The sequence below is a fragment of the Scyliorhinus torazame genome, chromosome 3, assembly GCF_047496885.1.
Source record: "Scyliorhinus torazame isolate Kashiwa2021f chromosome 3, sScyTor2.1, whole genome shotgun sequence".
NCBI classification, from domain to species: Eukaryota; Metazoa; Chordata; class Chondrichthyes; order Carcharhiniformes; family Scyliorhinidae; genus Scyliorhinus; species Scyliorhinus torazame.
Window position 1 is genome coordinate 261414506 of NC_092709.1, and position 20525 is coordinate 261435030.

The window sequence follows — 20525 nt, forward strand, 5'->3', positions numbered from 1 at the left end:
AAATCATTTAATTAGTGGAATGGTTTTCCCTAAGTTTCCTCGTCAGTGAACTACAGGGCGTAAATTTAAACTTTAAAAAAAAAAACAAAGAAAGTCTTTGGCGAAGCATTTTTAATAGGGCTGTGAGCATGTAGAAAATGCTATCAGGAAAATGTGTTCATACAATCATAGAATTTACAGTGCAGAAGGAAGCTATTTGGCCCATCAAACTGCACCAGCCCTTGAAAAGAGCACCCTACTTAAGGCCCACCCTTCCACCTTATCCCCATAACCCATTAACCCCACGTAACCTTTTTTGGACACGAAGGGCAATTTAGCATGGCCAATCCACCCACCCTGCACATCTTTGGACTGTGGGAGGAAACCGGAGCACCCGGAGGAAACCCAAGCACACACTGGGAGAACATGCAGACTCCGCACAGACCGTAACCCAAGCTGGGAATCAAACCTGAGACCCTGGTGCTGTAAAGCAACCGCGCTAACCACTGTGATACCGTGCTGCCCCCTGTGCTACCATGCTGCCCCATGGTAGCAAAGCGGGGCAGCACGGTAGCACAACCCAAAGATGGGGATTGGCCAAACTAAATTGTGCTGTGAAGCAACCGTGCTAACCACTGTGCTGCCGTGATGCCCCGCTGTGATACCGTGCTGCCCCCTGTGCTACCATGCTGCCCCATGGTAGCAAAGTGGGGCAGCACGGTAGCACAACCCAAAGATGTGGATTGGCCAAACTAAATTGCTCCTTAATTGGAAAATATAAATTGGGTACTCTAAATTTATTTTTAAAAACCTCCTTGGAATTTTCAATCACTCAGTCTCTTGCTTGACTGTCTTTACTCGCACCTTCCCATTTTCTATCTTTCTCAGATTTAGAAAAAAATGCTAGTGTTAGAAGCAATGTCCAAAATAACATTTAAAAGAGAAATTCTTAAATATGTGGAAAAGAAAAATTAAAAGATGCAAGACTGAGTAGATATTTCTTCTCTATGTACAGCCTCTACAATTTCTCTTCTCCAATCTCTGATTTAATATTTCCTTTTTTAAGACTTATAACTCCAGCTGATTTGCCATTTAAATCTCAGCATAGTGATTTTGTATGGTTCAGTTTATTACATCTAACTTTCCTCATATCCCTCATTCCCGCAGCACTATCTTTTACACTTTGAAATCTCCTTGGAATATTTGACCACCCCCTCTCTTGCTTGACTGTCTTTTCTTGCACCTTCCCATTTTCTATCCTTCTCAGATTTAGAAGTGAATCAAAAAAATACTTTGATCTATGAACCAGTTCATAGTCATCAGCTAGTTCTGCGGCTTGCCTCACAGTTTTAACTCAATATTCGACCACCCCCTCTCTTGCTTGACTGTCCTTTCTCACACCTTCCCATTTTCTATCCTTCTCAGATTTAGAAGTGAATCAAAAAAATACTTTGATCTATGAACCAGTTCATAGTCATCAGCTAGTTCAGCGGCTTGCCTCACAGTTTTAACTCTGTCTTCCTTCACATGAGTTTTTATTACTGCAGGTAACGAATCTTTGAATTCTTCCATCAGAATTATTTCTGTAAGAACTTCTTGGGTTCCTTCTACTTTTAATGCGCTTACCCACCTATCAAAATTACTTTATTTAACTTTTCAAATTCAGTGCAAGTCTTTTGAGACTATTTTCTTACATTTCAAAAACTTTTATCTGTAAGCTTCCAGTACTAACTCATAAGCACTCAATATAACTTTCTTCACTGTATCATACTCCCCGGACCTTTGAAAAATGAAATAAATCGCTTATTGTCACAAGTAGGCTTCAAATGATGTTACTGTGAAAATCCCCTAGTCGCCACATTCCGGCGCCTGTTCGGGGAAGCTGGTACGGGAATTGAACAGTGCTGCTGGCCTGCCTTGGTCTGCTTTATAAGCCAGCTATTTAGCCCTGTGCTAAACCAGCCCCAGGGGACCTTTCCTCTGACAAAGACGCATAGATTTCACTAGCCCTACCTACGGATTTACTATGTAAGAGCAGCTTCTAAATATCTTGCAACCATTTCATTTATCTTGCTATTTTCTCAAATGAATTGAAAAATGGTTCCACAGAGTCATCAGATTTTGGAAGTGCCGGTACAAATCTGAACACATCCCCAGCAGGTCCTTGTCCAGAATTACCTTCTCACCTTGTTCTAATGTCTCTGCTTTAACTTCTGGCAATTTAAGCTGAAATTCCCTCTCTTTCTCCTTTTCTGTTTCATCCTTGATAATCTCTCCACTTCCACATCATTTCATCATTTAAATTTCCTTTTTGAAAAGCTCTTTTCCTTTAATTTTCATTTTTTTTTCTCTTTATCATTTTCATGCATTTCTAATTGTCACCCTTTTATCCATTTCTTTACTGTATTTTTTTCCCAATTTCATTTTTGATCTGATTTTCTTCAGTTCTTCAAAGTCTGCCCACCTCATGTAATGTAATATCGTTCCTCTGATTTTAAGATTTTCTGCATGAGTAGATAGAATACTGCAATCCCAATAAAATAAAATTTGCTTACATTTTTTTTCAAATCTATTACAAAAACTTTAATTCTGCTATAGTATGAGAGAGAGAGAGCGAGCTTGTAACCTAATGTCAGTTAGATGCAAGGCAATAAACCATACAGTCCATATAATCTGTTGGTAGTCCCTTTACCGTGGGCTGGATTCACCGCCCCGCCACAGCACATTTCTGCCCCGACCCGCCGGCGGGATTCTCCATTACGCCGGCCGGTCAATGGGTTTTCCCACTGTGGGGCAGCCCCACGCCATCAGGAAACCCTCAGGCACCGGCAAAATGGAGAATCCCGCCTCGTTTTTCTGGCGCCCCCTCGACCAGACTGATCTCTTGGAATGCGAGACGACTGAATGGGCGATCAAGAGGTTTTGAGTGTTCGCCCACTTAAAAAGTTCAAAGGCAGACATGTTTGAGGAGGGGATGGGTGGGACAAGTGTTCTATTCAGGGTTTTATTCTAAGACGAGGGGGAGTTCTTATTAGCAAAAGGGTGGTGTTTTTGGTGAACAACATAGTGGGAGACCCAGGGGGTAGATATGTGTTGGTAAGTGGTAGACTGGTATTGGTGAATGTTTATGCCCCCAATTATGATGACACTGATTTTATGAAGAAGCCGCTGGCTAAGATTCCAGACTTGGATACACATCAGTTGATCGTGGGTGGGGATTTTAAATTGGTGCTTAGCCCTGTGGTGTACTGGCCATGTCCCAAGACCCTGAAGGTGTCTGGGGTAGCGAAGGAGCTGTTGGGGTTCATGGAGACAATGGGGGGGCGGGGGGGGGTGGAGGAACCATGCTGGTTTGGGCATCCGAGAGTGAGGGAGTTCTTTTTTCCACACATGCATCGGGTGCACTCCTGCATCGATTTTTAAATTATGGATAACACGTTGCTGGCAGGGGTGATAGGATCGGAGAATTCAGCGATCGTTGTGTAGGATCACGCACCACACCTTGTGGATCTGTGCGTGGAAAAGGAGGGATCCCAACAATCACAGTGGAGGTTGGATGTGGGTTTTCTGTGGATGAGGGGGCATGTGAAAAGATTAGAGCGGCCATAGGCTCCTATGTTGAGATTAACAAAAATGAGGAGATCGCACCTTCCATACTTTGGGAGGCGTTGAAGGGGGTAATCAGAGGAGAGCTGATCTCAATCAAGGCACATAGGGATAAGGTGGAGGGGCTAAGGCTGGTGGAAGCCATTCTAGCAGTGGATGGGCTTGGCGTCTCCTGAAGGAGAGAAAGAAGCTCCAGGTGGAGTTTGAACTTATATCGATGGGGAACGCGGTGGGGCAATTGCGCTGGGTCAGGGGCATACTTTACGAACACTGGAGAAGACCAGTAGGCTGTTCACACGCCAGCTGAAATGACAGGCAGCGGCGAGGGAGATTGGGCGGATAAAGGAAACTGGGAGCACAGTGGTCACTAGGTCGAGGAAAGTGAATGGAGCGTTTGAAGCCTTCTATCAGGGGCTGTACAGATCGGAGCCCCGGGCGAATGGAGAGGTCATGGGAGGCATTAGGTTGATGCAGTCTGGGAAGGCTCTGGGCCCGGACAGATTTCCAGTGGAATTCTATAAAGTGTTTACCACAGTATTGGAGCCGCTCCTAGTTGAAATGTTTAATGATTAGTTGGATAAGGGAGAGCTCCCACTCACGTTAGCACCGGCCTCAATTTCACTCATTTTAATGAAAGATAAAGACCCAGAGGCGCATATGTCCTATCATGCAATTTCTCTTCTAAACGTGGATGTAAAGTTGCTGGCCAAGGTGTTAGCGACGTGCCCGGAGTATCAGATGCCAGGGGTGATAGCGCTCGACCAGACAGGGTTTGTGAAAGTGTGGCAGTTATCGTCAAATATCAGGAGATGATTAAATGTGATGATAATGCCCCCATTGGGTCAGGAAACGGAGGTGATAATATCTATGGGCGTGGAAAAGACTTTTGACCAGGTTGAGTGGGAGTTTCTTTTCGAAGTACTAGGGCGATTTGGTCTTAGGCTGGGATTTGTTAGTAGGATTTGATTGTTATACATGGCATCCACAGCAAGTGTGCGAACAAACACTATCAGACGATCTGAGAGTGCAGGTGGGAAGAAAGGCTGAGTGTTGGCCTTTGCCTTCCTGATAGCCTGGAGGAGGATCTTGTTAGGATGGTGAGCTGCCTAAGGCAGTGGGATTGGTGTGATTTGGCAGAATTGATAACTTGAAAAGATAACGTTTGCCATTAAGGGATTGGAGGAGGCTTCCACTCGAGGTGGAGACTGTTAATCTCCTTTAAGGATTGGTAAGCACAGCGGGAGGGAGGGCGGGGAGGATGTTAAGGGGGAGGGGCCTTGGGTGGGTCTGTATTTTATATTATTTACAGTATAGTCATAAAGCAGGGCAGACAGAAGAGATTTTTGTTGGGAGATATTTGTACAAAGTTGATTGTATTGTGTGTTTTGTATATAAACTGAAAACTCCTTGAATGAAAATATTTTCAAAATAAAACTTTCCAGTCATTTGCTTTACTTTTAGCAGAAAGTTGCTCTCTTAATAGGTAATACATGAATATATCAAACATTGTTTAGCACTGTTGTACCTAATTTATAGGAATGAGCCAATTGTATAGATGTTAGTTTTGCTGATAACACAAAGGTATGGAGGGCATTAGAGAGACACATAATAGTATATGATTTACTAAATGACTTAGATGGGTTTTGCAAATGATGGGTTGACACTCTACCATGTGTGGGATATATGGACACTTAAGTTTTGAAAGTAGCAATGGGCAAGCACTTTCACAATGGCCCAAATAATTTTAAAGAAACAAATACTACAATATATAGTTAGAACAATGAAGCATATCTATAGATGTTTATGCTAAAGCTTTATAATGCTCTGGCTAGATAACATTTTGAATATCGTGTTGGTAACGATGCAAAAATAGTAGAGATGCTTCCGTTAGAAATAACATTTCTTTTTAAACGCTGATCCGAAGCACAAAGGAGATGAGTTGTGAGGAAAGTATAAAGAAATTTATGCCTAACGGTCTAGATACAAAGAGGTTTAATAGAACAACATCTAAGTATTAAATGATGAAAAGCATATAAATATAACACAGGAATAGCATATATGACAAAAAAACTATGAACGTAGCCAAGGCAATAGTGTTATTTAAAATATAATTACATGTTGGCCCAATTGCCTTTTTCTCATTTGATTTTTCTCATTCTCACATAGCCAACAATCCGGCTGTTAAAATTGGCAGTGGTTTATTGGAGACATATTTTGTATACAATTAAATATGGCTGACTTAAAATATCAATGATAACTCAGCTGTTATTATCTTGACCATTTGCTCTTCCCCAACCTCCTCTCCCATTGATGAACAGAACAACTGATGGTTTGGATCAGATAGAAAGAGGAAACTTTATAGATGTGCATTTGACGAGAAATAGGCCTCCGCCTGCTCGAAGACGTAGAGCAAGCCAAGGACAACGATCTGCATTCAGAGGAGCTGGTAAGATGCAGTTAAATAAGCTAATAGTACGAGTTATGATTCTACTGTTGCTGTTGTTCAAGTTGACCCAGAAAATAAAATGCATTACCACCAGTGATGGGGAAAAGTGTGTGAATTCATAAGATGCCAGAGTCAGAAGAAAACAGAAGTGGAGGAGTGATGTTGTAGGGCCAGATCTTGATGGGATGTGTTATGGGCCAGGGTTTAGAGAACCCCAAAGTGTATCATGGAATTCACCTGACCCACAACTTTTAATAGATTGTGGTATGGGGAGCACACGACCCACTCTACAGATGTGGTACAGCAGAAATGGAAAAGTATTTTTTAAAGCAAAACAATGTTTATTCTACGAACTCAAGTTAACCTTTTTAAAACATACAGTGAACAGCAACCATTAATTCAAATACAGCCCCCAAAGAATGCAACACTAAGTAATCCTTTAAGCTTTCCTTTTAACATCCATAATACTTAAAACACCTTTTACCAGAAGCACATCAGGTTAAAGTCACTACTGTTATTAGTTTTCAATCACCAGGATCGATTTACAGTCTTTAGATTACAGAGAGAGATTCATACACCTTCTGGCTGTGACTGCAGCTATCCAGCTCTGAAAACGAAGCTATAAAACACCCTGCAGCAAACAGCCTAAAATGAAAGTAAAAAACTGACAGACAGCCCAGCTCCACCCACTCTCTGACATCAATGCAGTAATAAACACCCATTTCTTAAAGGTACTCTCACTACAGATACTTATACACACACCCATTATTTTGTGAGGGCCGCGAAGAATCCAGCACGAGTTTTAAGGATACAAAGTAATAAAATTTATTTACAATAATATAGCAGCAACTTCCCTTGCTGCACACTCCTTCCTCTGGTTCCTAAACTGGCCAGCTTTATTTATACTAGGAGTTTACTAATGGTTTCTCCGCCCCCCCCCCCCCTCATTGGGGAAGCTCATACTCCCACAGGATTGTGGGATTGTCATTAGTCCCCAGCCAATGGTAAGTAGGCAGGTTATAACACATTTATAAACACCCATTTCTTAAAGGTACTCTCACATGACATCACCACCCTCCCCAAGAAATAAAATCAACCATCAACTTCAAGATGGTTTCATTTTTCACCTTTTCACTATCCTTTAAGAAATGCACACAATAAATATACATTTTCGTTTCAAAAAACAGGTGTGATAATATAGTCCATTTTTTTTTTCGTTTTTCTTCCTCCAACTGAAATCCTTCTCAATTGACAGTCTCTGAACAAGAAGGTCTCTGCACGATCCATCCATTTCTTTACGCCTCGGCATTTCTCTTTAAAGTCAGATACTTTAGTTCAATCTGATCACAGAGTCCCTTGTAATTCTCCAACACAGGAGCATTGGTTATCACAGCTTTCAGGCAGTCAAATGCCTGTTGAAAGTCCGTTGTCCACTGGAATTTGTTACGCTTCTTCAGCAAGTCCATCAGTGGAGCAATCACGCTACAAAACGTTTGCACAAATGTTCGGTCAAATCCACTCATGCCAAGAACTCGCATTATTTCCCTTCGTCTTGAGGGAATCGGAAACTCCTCAATAACTGTTGGTTTCACACCCCGTGTAACCATTCGACCCTGTCTGATTGTATGGCCAAGGAAAGTGACTTGGGCTTTTCCAAATTCACTTTTGGCTAGGTTGATCACCAAACCTTCCTCCTGAAGTTGATCGAATAACTCCATCAGATGTTTTAAATGTTCTTTCCATGTCTGGCTGAAAATTACCAGATCGTCGATGTATACCGCACAATTGGGTAATCCTGAAACAACTTTGTTAGTTAACCGTTGAAATGTGGCTGGGGCGTTTTCATGCCAAATGGCATAACTTTGAATTGGTATATACCATCTGGAGTCACAAAAGCTGAAATCTCCTTTGCCCTTTCGGATAAAGGTACCTGCCAGTAACCTTCAAGTAAATAAAAGCTGATTGTCCCACTTTCTCAATGCAATCCTCCAAACGTGGGATAGGATAAGAGTCCGTTCTTGTAACTGTATTAACCTCTCTATAGTCCACACACAACCGTTGGGTACCGTCTGGTTTAGGTACCATCACTATGGGTGAACTCCATTGGCTGCAACCCACTTCAATTATGCCATTTTTAAGCATACTCTCAATCTCTTTGTTAACCTGTGGCAATTTTAAAAGGTTAAGTCTGTATGGATGTTGCTTGATTGGAACAGCCTTCCCCACATCTACATCATGTGTAGCCATTTTAGTACTTCCCAATTTATCTCCACAAATATGCCCATGTGATATCAATAATTCTTTCGGGTCAGTCCGTTTTTCCTCTGGAAGGTAACTCAACAATTTATCCCAATTTTGAAGAACATCCTCATTTTCCAATTTAATTTGAGGTATGTCAAATTCACAGTCATCTGGATTTGGTTCGTCACTTTGAGTTAGAAAACCTCCTCCTTTTTCTCTCCTTCCCTTTCAAAGTACCTTTTAAGCATATTCACATGACACGCTCGGTGAATCTTCTTTTTATCTGGTGTTTTTACCACATAATTCACCTCACTTAATTTCCTTTCAATCTGACAAGGTCCACAAAACCTAGCTTTTAAAGGTTCACCTACCACTGGTAACAACACTAAAACTTTATTTCCACGGGCAAAACTACGAACTTTGGATTTCTTGTCCGCTACCCGTTTCATCACATTTTGTGCAACTTTTAAATGTTGTCTAGCCTATTCCACATATTCACCATTCTCTGGGTGAAGAAATTTATTTTTATAAATAAATTTAGAGTACCCAATTATAAGGCAGCAAGTGCTGGGAACACAACTGGATGTAGTGGTAGAGCTAGGAGGGCGAAGCACATCGAGGATCATTGAGGACTCCGGGGGAGGGGGAATGGGGTAGGGGGGGGGTGCACCATCGGGAGAGTGGGGGCATTTATTGAACAATAAACAGCCTTGTGCGCAACCAGTAGGAAGCCTCTGTCACTTTCTTCCGTAATGCATTGCAGAGTGCATGTGATGGGTGTGAGCAAGCACTCAGCAGACAGGTAAGGGTCAGATTATGGCATAGATTGAGGAGCACCAGCGCCCAACTCTCTGCAGGTTATCATCACCCCCCCCCTGCCCTCGGCAATGACCCTGGACAGTGCCGGCACAGTCCCAGCACCCTGGAGTGATGTGATACATATTGTGTGAAATGGGGGTGGTGGGTGGGTAAGAATGCGACGATGGACCAGGCCACGTCCTAGGTGAATCGGGCTAATGTGAGGGTTTCCCTGGATCTCTGGGCTTGGCGGGTCCTCACTGCCGCCGCCTGCCCTGCAGCCTCCGGCTGGGCCTCGGGTTCCTCCCCGGCCTTGTCCTCCAGCCCCTGCTGATGCGGCGCCTCCTATCATCCTTGTCCCCCCCCTCCCCCTCCACCTCCTCCTCCCCCTCCTCCGAGGTGGCCACATGTTCCTCGTCGCCAACCTCCAGGTCGTCGCCCCACTGATGTGTGAGGTTGTGGAGGACACAGCAGACCACAATAAAGCGGGCGGCCCTCTGGGCAGTGTACTGGAGTGCACCTCCGGAATGGTCGAGGCATCAGAACCGCATGTTGTGGAGTCCGATGCACCGCTCAATGACAGTCTGGGTGGCTGCATGGGCCTCATTGTAGCGGGTCTCCGCTTCAGTCTCCTGCCTCCGTATTAGTGTCATTAGCCAGGTCCTCAACGGTTATCTCATATCCCCAGCTGTCCATCCTGGGGTGCTCCACGAAGAAAGCAGGGATGACCGACTGCACCAGGATGGAGCTGTCATGCACACTCCCCGGGAAGCGGGCACACACGTGCATTATCTGCAATTGGTGGTCGAACACGAGCTGTATGTTGAAGGAGTGGAACCCCTTTCGGTTAATATACAGCACCCCCAGATGGCCCAGAGAGTGCAGGGCAACGTGTGTGGCATCTATGACTCCCTGGACCCGGGGCATCCCAGCGATGACAGAGAAACCTGCTGCCTGGGCATCCTGTTGGGCCTGGTCCATGTCAAAAATGGCATAGTCTTCCGCCCGGGCATACAGGGCATTCATGAATTGCCGAATTCACCTGTGGGCTGTGGCCTGCGAGATACCGCGAGGGTAGTGGGTGCCTGGAACTCGCTACCGGAGGAGGTGGTGGAAGCAGGGACGATAATGACATTTAAGGGGCATCTTGACAAATGCATGAATAGGATGGGAATAGAGGGATACGGACCCAGGAAGTGTAGAAGATTGTAGTTTAGTCGGGCATCATGGTCGACACAGGCTTGGAGGGCCGAAGGGCCTGTTCCTGTGCTGTACATTTCTTTGTTCTTTGTTCTTTTGTATACCATATGGGCCCCCAGTCGAGCCCTGGAATTATCCCGTGGCATAAAAGTTCAGGGCGCAGTGACCTTGACAGCCTCCTCCTCTACGTGGTGTCAAGTCCGAATATGGCACAGGTGTTGCACCGTCTCTTTGTTGAGGTGCAGCCTCCTGCGGCACGCGCTGTCCGTCATTTATTTGAATGACCAGCGGTGCCTGTGCACCCTGGGTATCGCAGGACTCCCCCCTCTGGGTTTCTCCCTAGCCTGATGGGTGGCCGGTTCCTCAGGGTGTGGGCGCCTCCGGGCTCTTTGCCTGTGAGCAAAAATGGCCACTCACCTCCTCGGCTCCCCACAGAAGCCCTTTCGTCAGATTCACGTTTTTTAAAAGGAGTACGAATCGGTATCAGCGTGAGTACTTACTGGGGAGGCTGGTGAATGACGGGAGGCCGTTGGATGACTGGTGGTTCTCATTATTTGTATGGAAATAGGGCTTAAGTGGTGATAATTGGTTTCTCGCCACGCAACGGCAGGATTCCGAATTTGCCAACGAGAGCAGGCCAGTTGCATTGCAAACTGTTTGGCGCCTGGCGCGGTTCCCGTTTTTCGCCTCTTCTGCTATTCACTGGCCTCGTTACGCTTGAGCGCCCATAGAGTCGCAGAAGATTACAGCATCAAAACAGGCCCTTTGTTCCAACTTGTCCATGCCGCCCAGTTTTTACCACTAAGCTAGTCCCAATTGCCCGCATTTGGCCTATATCCCCCTCTACCCGGCTTTCCCATATATCATACCTTGGCGAATAGTGTGGACTCCTTACGATGGGTATTCACCATAGACTGCCTACCAGAATCCATTGTGTCCCCTTTTACTGGGGACAATTTCCAACACATTGTTAAGCCAAACTGAATTCAGCATACTAGGACCACCCCATATCACCCTGCATCCAATGGGTTTGCAGAAAGGACTTTTAAAAATGCTATGAGGAAATAATCAGCCCAGCTTTTACCCCAACTTCCTATTGTCCTACAGCACGACCCCTCATGCCACTACTGGGGTCATGCTGGCTGAATTGCTTATGGGCCGTCGCCTCAGAACCCGTTTGGACTTGATAGCCCAAATTTGGCAGGGTGGGTAGAGGCACATCAGGCCTTCCAAAAAAATCAACATACTTCACAAAAGGGTAACAGATCATTTCATGTGGGTGACCAGGTTCCAGTTCAAAACTTCACCTCGGTTCCACTCTAGTTAGTCAGTCGGATCGTGCCCTAAACTGTATGGTATATGGTAAATCTCATTGGCAAGACTTTGTGAAAGCATGTCGACCATGTGAGGAGGCAGGGGACGGTGAACCCCCACTCCAGAACAGATGAGTCCAAAAAGTGCTACCAGCGTACTGGTGGCTATTCCAGAGTGCAGGGAGCGGGAATTTCAGAGTCAGCCTCACCAGCAGTCCAGGTGGGAGCTGGCGAGGCGAGCAGCCCTGCAGAAGAGGGGAAGTCTCCTGAACCGTCGTCTTCTGCAGATAACAAGACCACTTTAGAGATGCTCGAGCTGGTTAGGGTGCTAAAGAGATCCGCAAGGACTCAAAGCCCCAGACAGATTGATTATGTGATGAACCCTTATTCCTGATATCTCTTGACCTAGTACATGGCTGACTTTGTAAAATATAATGAGGGACTGAAGGGGAGGGATGTGGTAGCACGACCCCTACCAGCTTGGGAACAATCATGTGTGAACCCCTACCAATAGAGAGAAAGCAGCGAGGCCCTGCTTTCAGTATGGACCCTGGAGATGGACAGTCAAGACCTAATCACCGTTGCTCTGTGCCTGTACATAGTTGCCTATTGTTAATAAACCCCCTTTATTACTGGAAGCCTCCAGAGTATTGTCTCGAGCCACCACATGAGGGTTTGGAGTTCTCTGACTCCGTGGTGGGGATGTTCAGTCACTGAGTTAGATAGGTCTTTGGACTCTTATTCAAATTAAGGAAAATGGGATTTGGGCAGTATGGTGGCACAGTGATTTTCTTCTCTTTCTACTCAGCTGTAATTATCTTTCTGCTATCACTTGGGAATCCCTTCCCTATCCATAACATTACAAGTAAAAGCAGATGACACGGCGGCACAGTGGTGAGCACTGCTGCCTCACAGCTACAGGGACCGGGTTCAATTCCAGCCTGGGTGACTGTGTGGAGTTTGCATGTTCTCCCCATGTCTGCATGGATTTCCTCCCAAGTGCTCCGGTTTCCTCCCACAGTCCAAAGATGTGCAGATTAGGTGGATTGACCATGATCAATTGCCCCTCAGTGTCCCGGAGTGTTGCAGATTAGGTTATGGGGTTACAGGGATAGGGCAGGTGTACAGGGGAGTGAACATGGGTATAGTCCACATTCAAAGAGTCGGTGCAGACTCGATGGGCAAAATGGCTTCCTTCTGCACTATAGAGATTTATGAAACTGAGGAAAGTGGATTTGAGATCAAAGATCAGCCATGACAGAATGAAGACTGGATGACAAACATTAGCCTTCTGGTAAAAAGACAGCAGGCGGGCGGAATGAGAGTGTTGGTGAAGTGGTGGACTCTGAACTGAAGTGATTTTGAGTAGCCTGCTCGAGTTTCAAGTAGGTCTGAGTAAAAAGCAAGGATACCTGTAACTTAACACTAATTGGGAGTAGGTTGGCAGTTTTATGCTAACCTACTCCCAATTAGTGTTAAGTTATAGGTACCCTTGTCAAACTCAACCAATAAAATGTCATGGTTTCATGCTACAATGCCAAACACGCAAGTACAAAACTAGTCGAACCAAAAATATAAAACTAGCCATTTTATGATATTTTTGGTTCGACTAGTTTTGTACTTGCGTGTTTGGCATTGTAGCATGTAACCATGACATTTTACTGGTTGAGTTTGAAAATGGATACTAAAAGTGGAAAATTGTTCCATTCCCTGGCCTTTACATTGTTCCCTATAAAGAGCAGAAAATCTTAATTGAATTAAAATGACAGGGGGAAAAATGCAAGTTCTAATAATCTAAAGCAAAGTCAGAATGGTAATTAGCCATAGTCCATAAAGGATCATAGACATCTCTCGCTATTAGAGAGAGAGAGAGAGAGAGAGAGAGACTATAGGTTGCATAGCTTGAGGGTCATCACACCAAATCAAGCAAATGGCAAGGCAAGAAGGCATTCATGAACTACCGCAGCTGGTAGTTGTTGGCATCGTTCTCTCGCCTTCTAGCCACTGAGCTATCCGAACCATAAGTGAAGACAGAAGTCATTGGGAAAATATGTGTAAATTTCAGGGGTTTGGAGGTATAAAACCTTCGTACTTGAAATCTTTTCTGTTCCAATTTCTTAACTTCTGATCATGGGGTCCGCAGCTATGTCCGAACTAACAAGGTACGCATAACTAGTATTTATGTTCAAGTAGAATTCATTAAGCCAGATTTTATTTAGTGGAAAACAGTGAATACAGCATGAAAGTTTCTTGTCTTTAGAATTCCTGGAGTGTTGCCTGCACAGACGATGCCTTTCTTCTGTCTCTGAGGTGCCATGGCATTGAACTGTATCTCCGAAGAAGACGCCATGGTAAAACTGTGCCAATGAAGATTTTGACATTCCAATTTTTATCTCCACTTCTGACTGTTCCTTATCCCTTATTTGAAAATGGTCCAAATTAAACTCTCCCTTTGGCTTAAGGTGAGGGTCATCATGTTTCACCCCCATCTCTGTAACCAGAGTCATATAGACCAGTGTTCTTCAAACCTTTTCTTCCAGACCCACTTTTGCCAACCAGCCAAATTTCAGGACCCACACCGGCCGACCTTCACGACACACGCTGCTCTCTCTTACTTTTAATGCAAAAGGGGAGCCTGCTTGGCCCTCACGATCTCACTCCAATTACTTTCACAGGAGTAGAGGGCAATGCGCATATCTGTACAGAGTTCAGCCAGTTCCTTTGCGCCACCTTCATCTTGTGAGAACAGAAAATCCAGCCTCGCACACGTAGGTCGTCATGAAGGGCAATAGCAACAAAATGATTGTTTTACTCAGCACTGGATACTCCTGGGAGATGCTACTCCAGAATTCTGGCAGCCTCATGGACTGTTGGCTTGTTTTTAATGTACTGTCACAGGTCAGGCACAGCAGCTTAGTATTTTCATTTGGAGTCAGCTGTAAGTTTAAAACTGATTCTGGGGTCTCAACCACAAACTGAATTTTTCACCCATCACTTCTCTTTCAAAACCTAAAATATCTCCCCTCATTTGACCGTGCTTCCCTGCATACAACCCACATGAGCTTTGCATCCTTATTTGCATTGGCACAATTGACAAAACCATACCTCAGGAAATCATCTTTGTTCCCAAGTTAAGTTTCTTCTTTGTAGGCTGTTAACCAAAAGGCTCTGGAGCTCTGTACAGAGCTAACACAAGCACTGCTCTATCCTGTTGTGGATTCTCCTGAGCAGCGCTCTCCTGCATATTCAGACGTGAGATCCTGGCTAGTAGGTTAACTGCCCACTTGTGTCTCTGCCCATCTCTTCCTTGCAACAAAATGATCCATCTGCACAATCCTCTTGTCTTCCTTGCTAGCAGCTACAAAATGGAAAAAGCTCTCTTCCATGATTTTGTGCCAAAAGCATGTATGTATAGGGCACTTGACGCCACTGGTGCTGCTTTTGGCCAGAAGACTGCATATAGCCTCATTTCGCTTTCATTTAAAAGCCGTTAGAGTCCACCGGACTGAATTTAAATGCCAGTAGCTGCAATGCAATGCTTTTCTCGTGATCAGGGCCACTGCGGGAAGACAGACTTCTGTCCCTCATTTTAAACAACAGAGATCCAACACAAGCAAACACCCCACAATAACATACCCAACTTCCCCCAGCCCTAAACCCCAACTACCCATACATTAGATACGCTGCCCTTAATTGTCACTTCTATGCACCCCCCCACACCTGCTGACGGTCAATTTTCCTTGAAGAAATCGATGAACGGCTGCCACCTCCGAGCGAACCCCTGTAATGAACCCCTTAAGGCAAACTTAATTTTCTGTAGCCTAAGAAACCCTGGCAGTCACTGAACCAAACCCCCGACTTTGGAGGCTCTGAATCCCTCCATCCCAGCAAAATCTGTCTCCGGGCCACCAGGGAAAAATCTGTCTCCGGACCAAAACGTCGGCCTCTCTCCCCACTTGGGCACCCGGATCTTCCGACACTCCAAATATTGCCATCTCTGGGCTTGGAGTCACCCTCCCTTCCAGGACCTCTGACATGACATCTGAAAATCCCTGCCAGAATCCCCTCAGCCTTGGACACACCCAAAAGATATGTACATGATTCGCAGGACTTCTCCCACACCGCCCACACCTGTCATCCACCTCCTCAAAAAACCTACTTATCCGGGCCACAGTCATATGAGCCCTGGGAACCACCTTGAACTGGATCAGGCTAAGCCTGGCACATGAAGATGCATTGACTCTCCTCAGGGCCTGCTCCCAGCTCTTCCTCCTACTTCCCCTTCACCTCTCCAATTGGGACCCTTCCCACTCCATCAGTTCCTTATTTATTTCTGAGACCCTCCTCTCCCCATCCCTGTTTTAGACGACCCCTTATCCTGTAGTCACCTCAGTGGGAGGAGAAGAAAACTCGGGACCTGCCTCCGGACAAAATCCCCATACCTGCAGGTACCGGAACCCATTCCCACCCGGCAACTCAAATGCCTCCTCTAGCTCCTCCAGGCTCGGGAAACCCTCCTCAATGAAGAGATACCCAAATCTCTTAATTCCTGCCCGCTGCCACCTCCTGAAGCCCCAATCCAGCCCCCCGGGTGCGAACCGGCGGTTAGCATAGATTGGTGACCATACCGACGCCCCCTCCAGTCTCATGCGCTGCCTCCATTGTCCCCACACTCTCAGGGCTGCCACTACCATTGGGCTTGTGGAGTACCGAGCCGGCAAGAACGGCAGAGGTGCCGTTAACAAAGCCTTCAGACTTGTGCCCTTGCAAGATGCCGCCTCCACTCACTCCGACACCGACCCTTCCCCCACTACCCATTTCCTAACCATCGTTATATTAGCTGCCCAGTAGTAATTAATAAACTTCGGAAGGGCAAAGCTCCCTCCCCGCACCCCTGTTCAAGAAGGACCTTCTTCACCCTCGGGGCTCTCCCGGCCCATATAAAACCTGAGATCGCCGCATTCATCTTCCTAAAAAATGCCTTGCGGACGAAGATTGGAAGACACTGAAACACGAACAGCAATCTTGGCAAGACTGTCATTTTCACAGCCTGTATCCTCCCCGCCAGTGACAGCGGGAGCACGTCCCACCTACGGAAGTCCCCTTTCATTTGCTTAATCAACCTGCCCAAATTTAGTTTATGAAGCTGACCCCAGCCCCTTGCCACTTGAATCCCCAGGTACCTAAAACTCCCTCCCACCACTTTGAACGGCATCTCCCTCAGTCTCCACTTCTGTCCCCTTGCCTGGATCGCAAAAACCTCACGTTTGCCCATGTTCAGTTTGTAACCTGAGAACCTACCAAATTCATCAATTTCTGCAATTCCCCCCAACGGCTCTGTTATATAAAGGAGCAAATCATCCATATAGAGCAAGACCCTGAGTGGAATTCTCTGAAAATGGGGCTATGTCCTCACGCCCGCGAGAAAATGGATGCGAATCACTCTGGAATTTCCTGGAGAAAGTCCAGAGTGATTCCCCGTTTTGCAGGGGGCTTGCAGGGCCCCGGTTTGGTCCACGCAGCTCTGGCTGCCGATACGGGGCCCTGCACCGCCGGCCGCGGTCCGCGCATGCGCGCGAATGCCCCGCACGACATGGCGGACCCACATAGCAAGCCGGCCCCGACAATATAGGTCCCCCCCAGATTGTGCGCGCCCGCCCATCGGTGGCCCCCGATTGGAACCCTGGAGGTCCCTCCTGGTAACGGATCACCCCGCCCCCCACCAGGGCGGCCATGGACTGGGTCCGCAGCCGCCACTCTGAGTGCCTGCCACGTGGAACCATGAGGGAACCACGCCGGTGGGAACTCGGCCAGCTGCTGGCGGAGAATAGCCGTGGGGGCCTCTTTCAATGGCCCCCGACCGGCGCCACGTCGACCGTGCGCGACGTGGTGCCCCCTACGTTCCACAATCCTTCTCTCACTATCCACCGCCAAATGTTTGATGCTCTCAGCGCCATTGCCAAAGGCTCTGCGGCCAGGGCAAACAGTAGTGGGGAGAGTGGACACCCCTGTCTCGTCCCCAGGCACAAACTATAATATTCTGATTGAACTCGGTTTGTCCTTGCATTTGCCACTGGTGCCTTATCGAACAACCGGACCCAATCCACAAATCCCTGCCCAAACCTAAACCGACCCAGAACATCCCACAAGTACTTCCACTCCACTCGATCAAAGGTTTTTCTGCACTCATGGCCGCCACCACCTCGACCTTGCGCCCCTCTGCAGGCATCATTATTACATTTAGAAATGGGCTAATGTTGGACGTCAGCTGTCGACCCTTAACAAATCACGTCTGGTCCTCCCCTATTGCACGCATAATCCTATATGCGTGTGGCCAAGATCTTTGCCAGCAATTTCACGTCTACATTTAACAGGGAGGTTGGCCTTTCCGAGCCACAGCTCTCTGGATCCTTATCCCGCTTCAAAATAAGGGAAATCGATGGCTGCGATAACGTTGGGGGAACACGCCCAGCTCCTTTGACTCATTAAAACCCTTTACCAGGAACGGCCCCAACAGCCCAGAAAACATTTTATAAAACTCAACTGGGTATTCATCTGGTCCCGGGGCTTTACCCAATTGCATCGCACCCAACCCGTCTTTAACCTCCCCAAGCCCAATTGGGGCTCCCAAATCCTCCACCAACTCCTCGTCTATCCTCGGGAACTCCAGCCCTCCCAGAAATCTTTTCATACTCTCATCCCCGGCTGGGGGTTCCGATTTATACAATTTACAATAAAACTCCTGAAACATATAATTTACCCTCGCCGGATCCAAAACCATCTTCCCCCACTGTATGTCTCATTTTCCCAATCTTTTTTGCTGCCTCCTGTTTCCTCAGCTGGTGCGCCAGCATCCTGCTGGTTTTTTCCCCATATTCATACACCACCCCCTTTACCCCCCTCAGCTGTCCCTCCGCCTTACCTGTGGACAGGCGCCCAAATTCCAGCTGCAGTCTCTGATGCTCCTTCAAAAGCCCGTCATCCGGAGACTACGCATACCTCCTGTCCATCTGTAAAATTTCGCCTACCAAACTGTCCAACCCCGCCCGCTCAGCCTTCTCCTTATGGGCCCGAATTGAGATGAATTACCTCCTAATAACTGCGTTCAGTGCCTGCCAAACCACACCCGTCGAAACCTCACCCGTGTCATTGATCCTTATATATCCCCGAATGGCCTCCCTCACTGGCTCACATACCTCCTCCTCCACTAACAGCCCCACATCCAAGTTCAATTGCGGGCGCTGGACCTTTGCCGTGTTAGCTTGCAAGTCCACCCAGCGTGGGGCATGGTCTGACACCACTATTGCTAAATATTCAGCATCTATCACCTCAGCCAGCAGCGTTTTGTCCATCACAAAGAAGTTTATCTGGGAATGCACCTTATGTGCATGGGAGTAGAATGAAAACTCTTTACTCCTCGACCTCCCAAATGTCTACGGATCGACCCCCTCCATGCGCTCCATGAACCCCTGCAGCTCCTTCGCCAGACCTAGAACTCGACTGGTCCAGCCTTGGATCCAGGACAATATTGAAATCTCCCCCCATAATCAGTCGATGTGAATCTAGGTCCGGGACCTTCCCCAGAAACTGCCGAACAAACTCAACATAATTCGAGTTTGGGGCATATATATTTACCAATACCACGGCCATTCCCTCCAGCTTCACACTAACCATAACATATCTACCCCCCCAGGTCCGCATCTATATTCCCCACTTTGAATGCAGCCCGCTTATTAACCAAGGTGACTGGCAAAATCTAACATATGGCAAGTAAAGAGAAAATATAGATTTAGTTCAGATAAAACAATCTTTTCAGTATGTGGATACTGAGTGATCTTCTTGTGTATTCTGTCACTATAACCGTTTTATGTTATTGTTTCAAATGCTACAAGTTGATAATTGTGGAAGCCACATCATAAATGATGTGCACCATTGTTCAATTCCATTCAATAGGAATTATTTAACATTCTTGATGAGTGAATTTGTAAAATGTTTATTCTGTAAAGGATCTAGATCTCCTCAGCTTGTACAACCATCATTAAGAAGGGAGCATGGAACTGCCGGGTGGCAGGAAGCTGATGCGATGTCTGACCGCAATCTGGATGGAGAGTTGGAGCTCTGTTTTTCTGAGGATCCGTTATCTGAAGGTTCTGTTGAAGATATGTTTCCTTCTGAATGTGGGACTGAAAATGAAGCACAGGGCATGTGGTTCTCTGAGATGATGGATTGGCCTAACATGGTAAAATTACAAAGCTTTTATTTATGTTGTTGAATTCCTTCTTCTAACTGATTAGGTTTATGTGTCCATTGATCCATATCATGAGTGGCTTTATGAGTGTTGATTTGCAATCTAGGAAAGAAAGTAACTGCCATTCTTAATTTTAAAAACCCTTTCATCGTATATTTCCCTCCCATTCTCTGAGATTGCCCTCCATGAGGGATAGCTGCAGTGTTGTAGGTTAACTCAAAGCTCCATAAGGATGATGGAGGATCTGAATTTTCGGTCATGGTAGATTGATTAACATAAGTCCAAGCGTGAAACAGGTGTCTTAGGGATCGGTATTCCTTCGCGAGTGTGTGACAGAGGTTCATTACACATGGTCTTCTCAATGGCAGAGGATGCAGGTGCAAAGGTAGCTCCAGGAAGGAAGCTAGCAGAATATGGTGGCTGTCATGTGCAGACAATGGAGTTCATTGAATATGAGTAATCTCATTGCTCACAGAGTCATGCTGAAGAAAAGGGATTGTTGTCACCCTATCTTTGAACCATGATTCTGTTTTCTGCAGCTTCCCACCGGGCTTGCAGAATTAGCCCATAATTTATTAACTTTAATTTTGCTTTTTGTTTCGCAACATAATCTAATTTACCTTATTTCTTGGTCTTCACCCCCCAAAAAAAATCATAATTTTCTTTTGCCTTGTGTGGTATTATAGGTATTACG

General features: G+C 46.1%; 1 protein-coding gene across 4 annotated transcripts in view; it reads left to right on the plus strand.

Annotated features, from left to right (window-relative positions):
- LOC140409077 (probable E3 ubiquitin-protein ligase HERC1) overlaps positions 1–20525 on the plus strand; it is a 701933-nt gene that overhangs the window by 393094 nt on the left and 288314 nt on the right. For all 4 annotated transcript variants that reach the window (XM_072497165.1, XM_072497164.1, XM_072497166.1 and 1 more), the window contains 2 exons: positions 5904–6031; positions 19590–19822. In XM_072497165.1, the coding sequence (XP_072353266.1) occupies positions 5904–6031; positions 19590–19822 (361 nt within the window). The remainder of the gene's footprint in view (positions 1–5903; positions 6032–19589; positions 19823–20525) is intronic.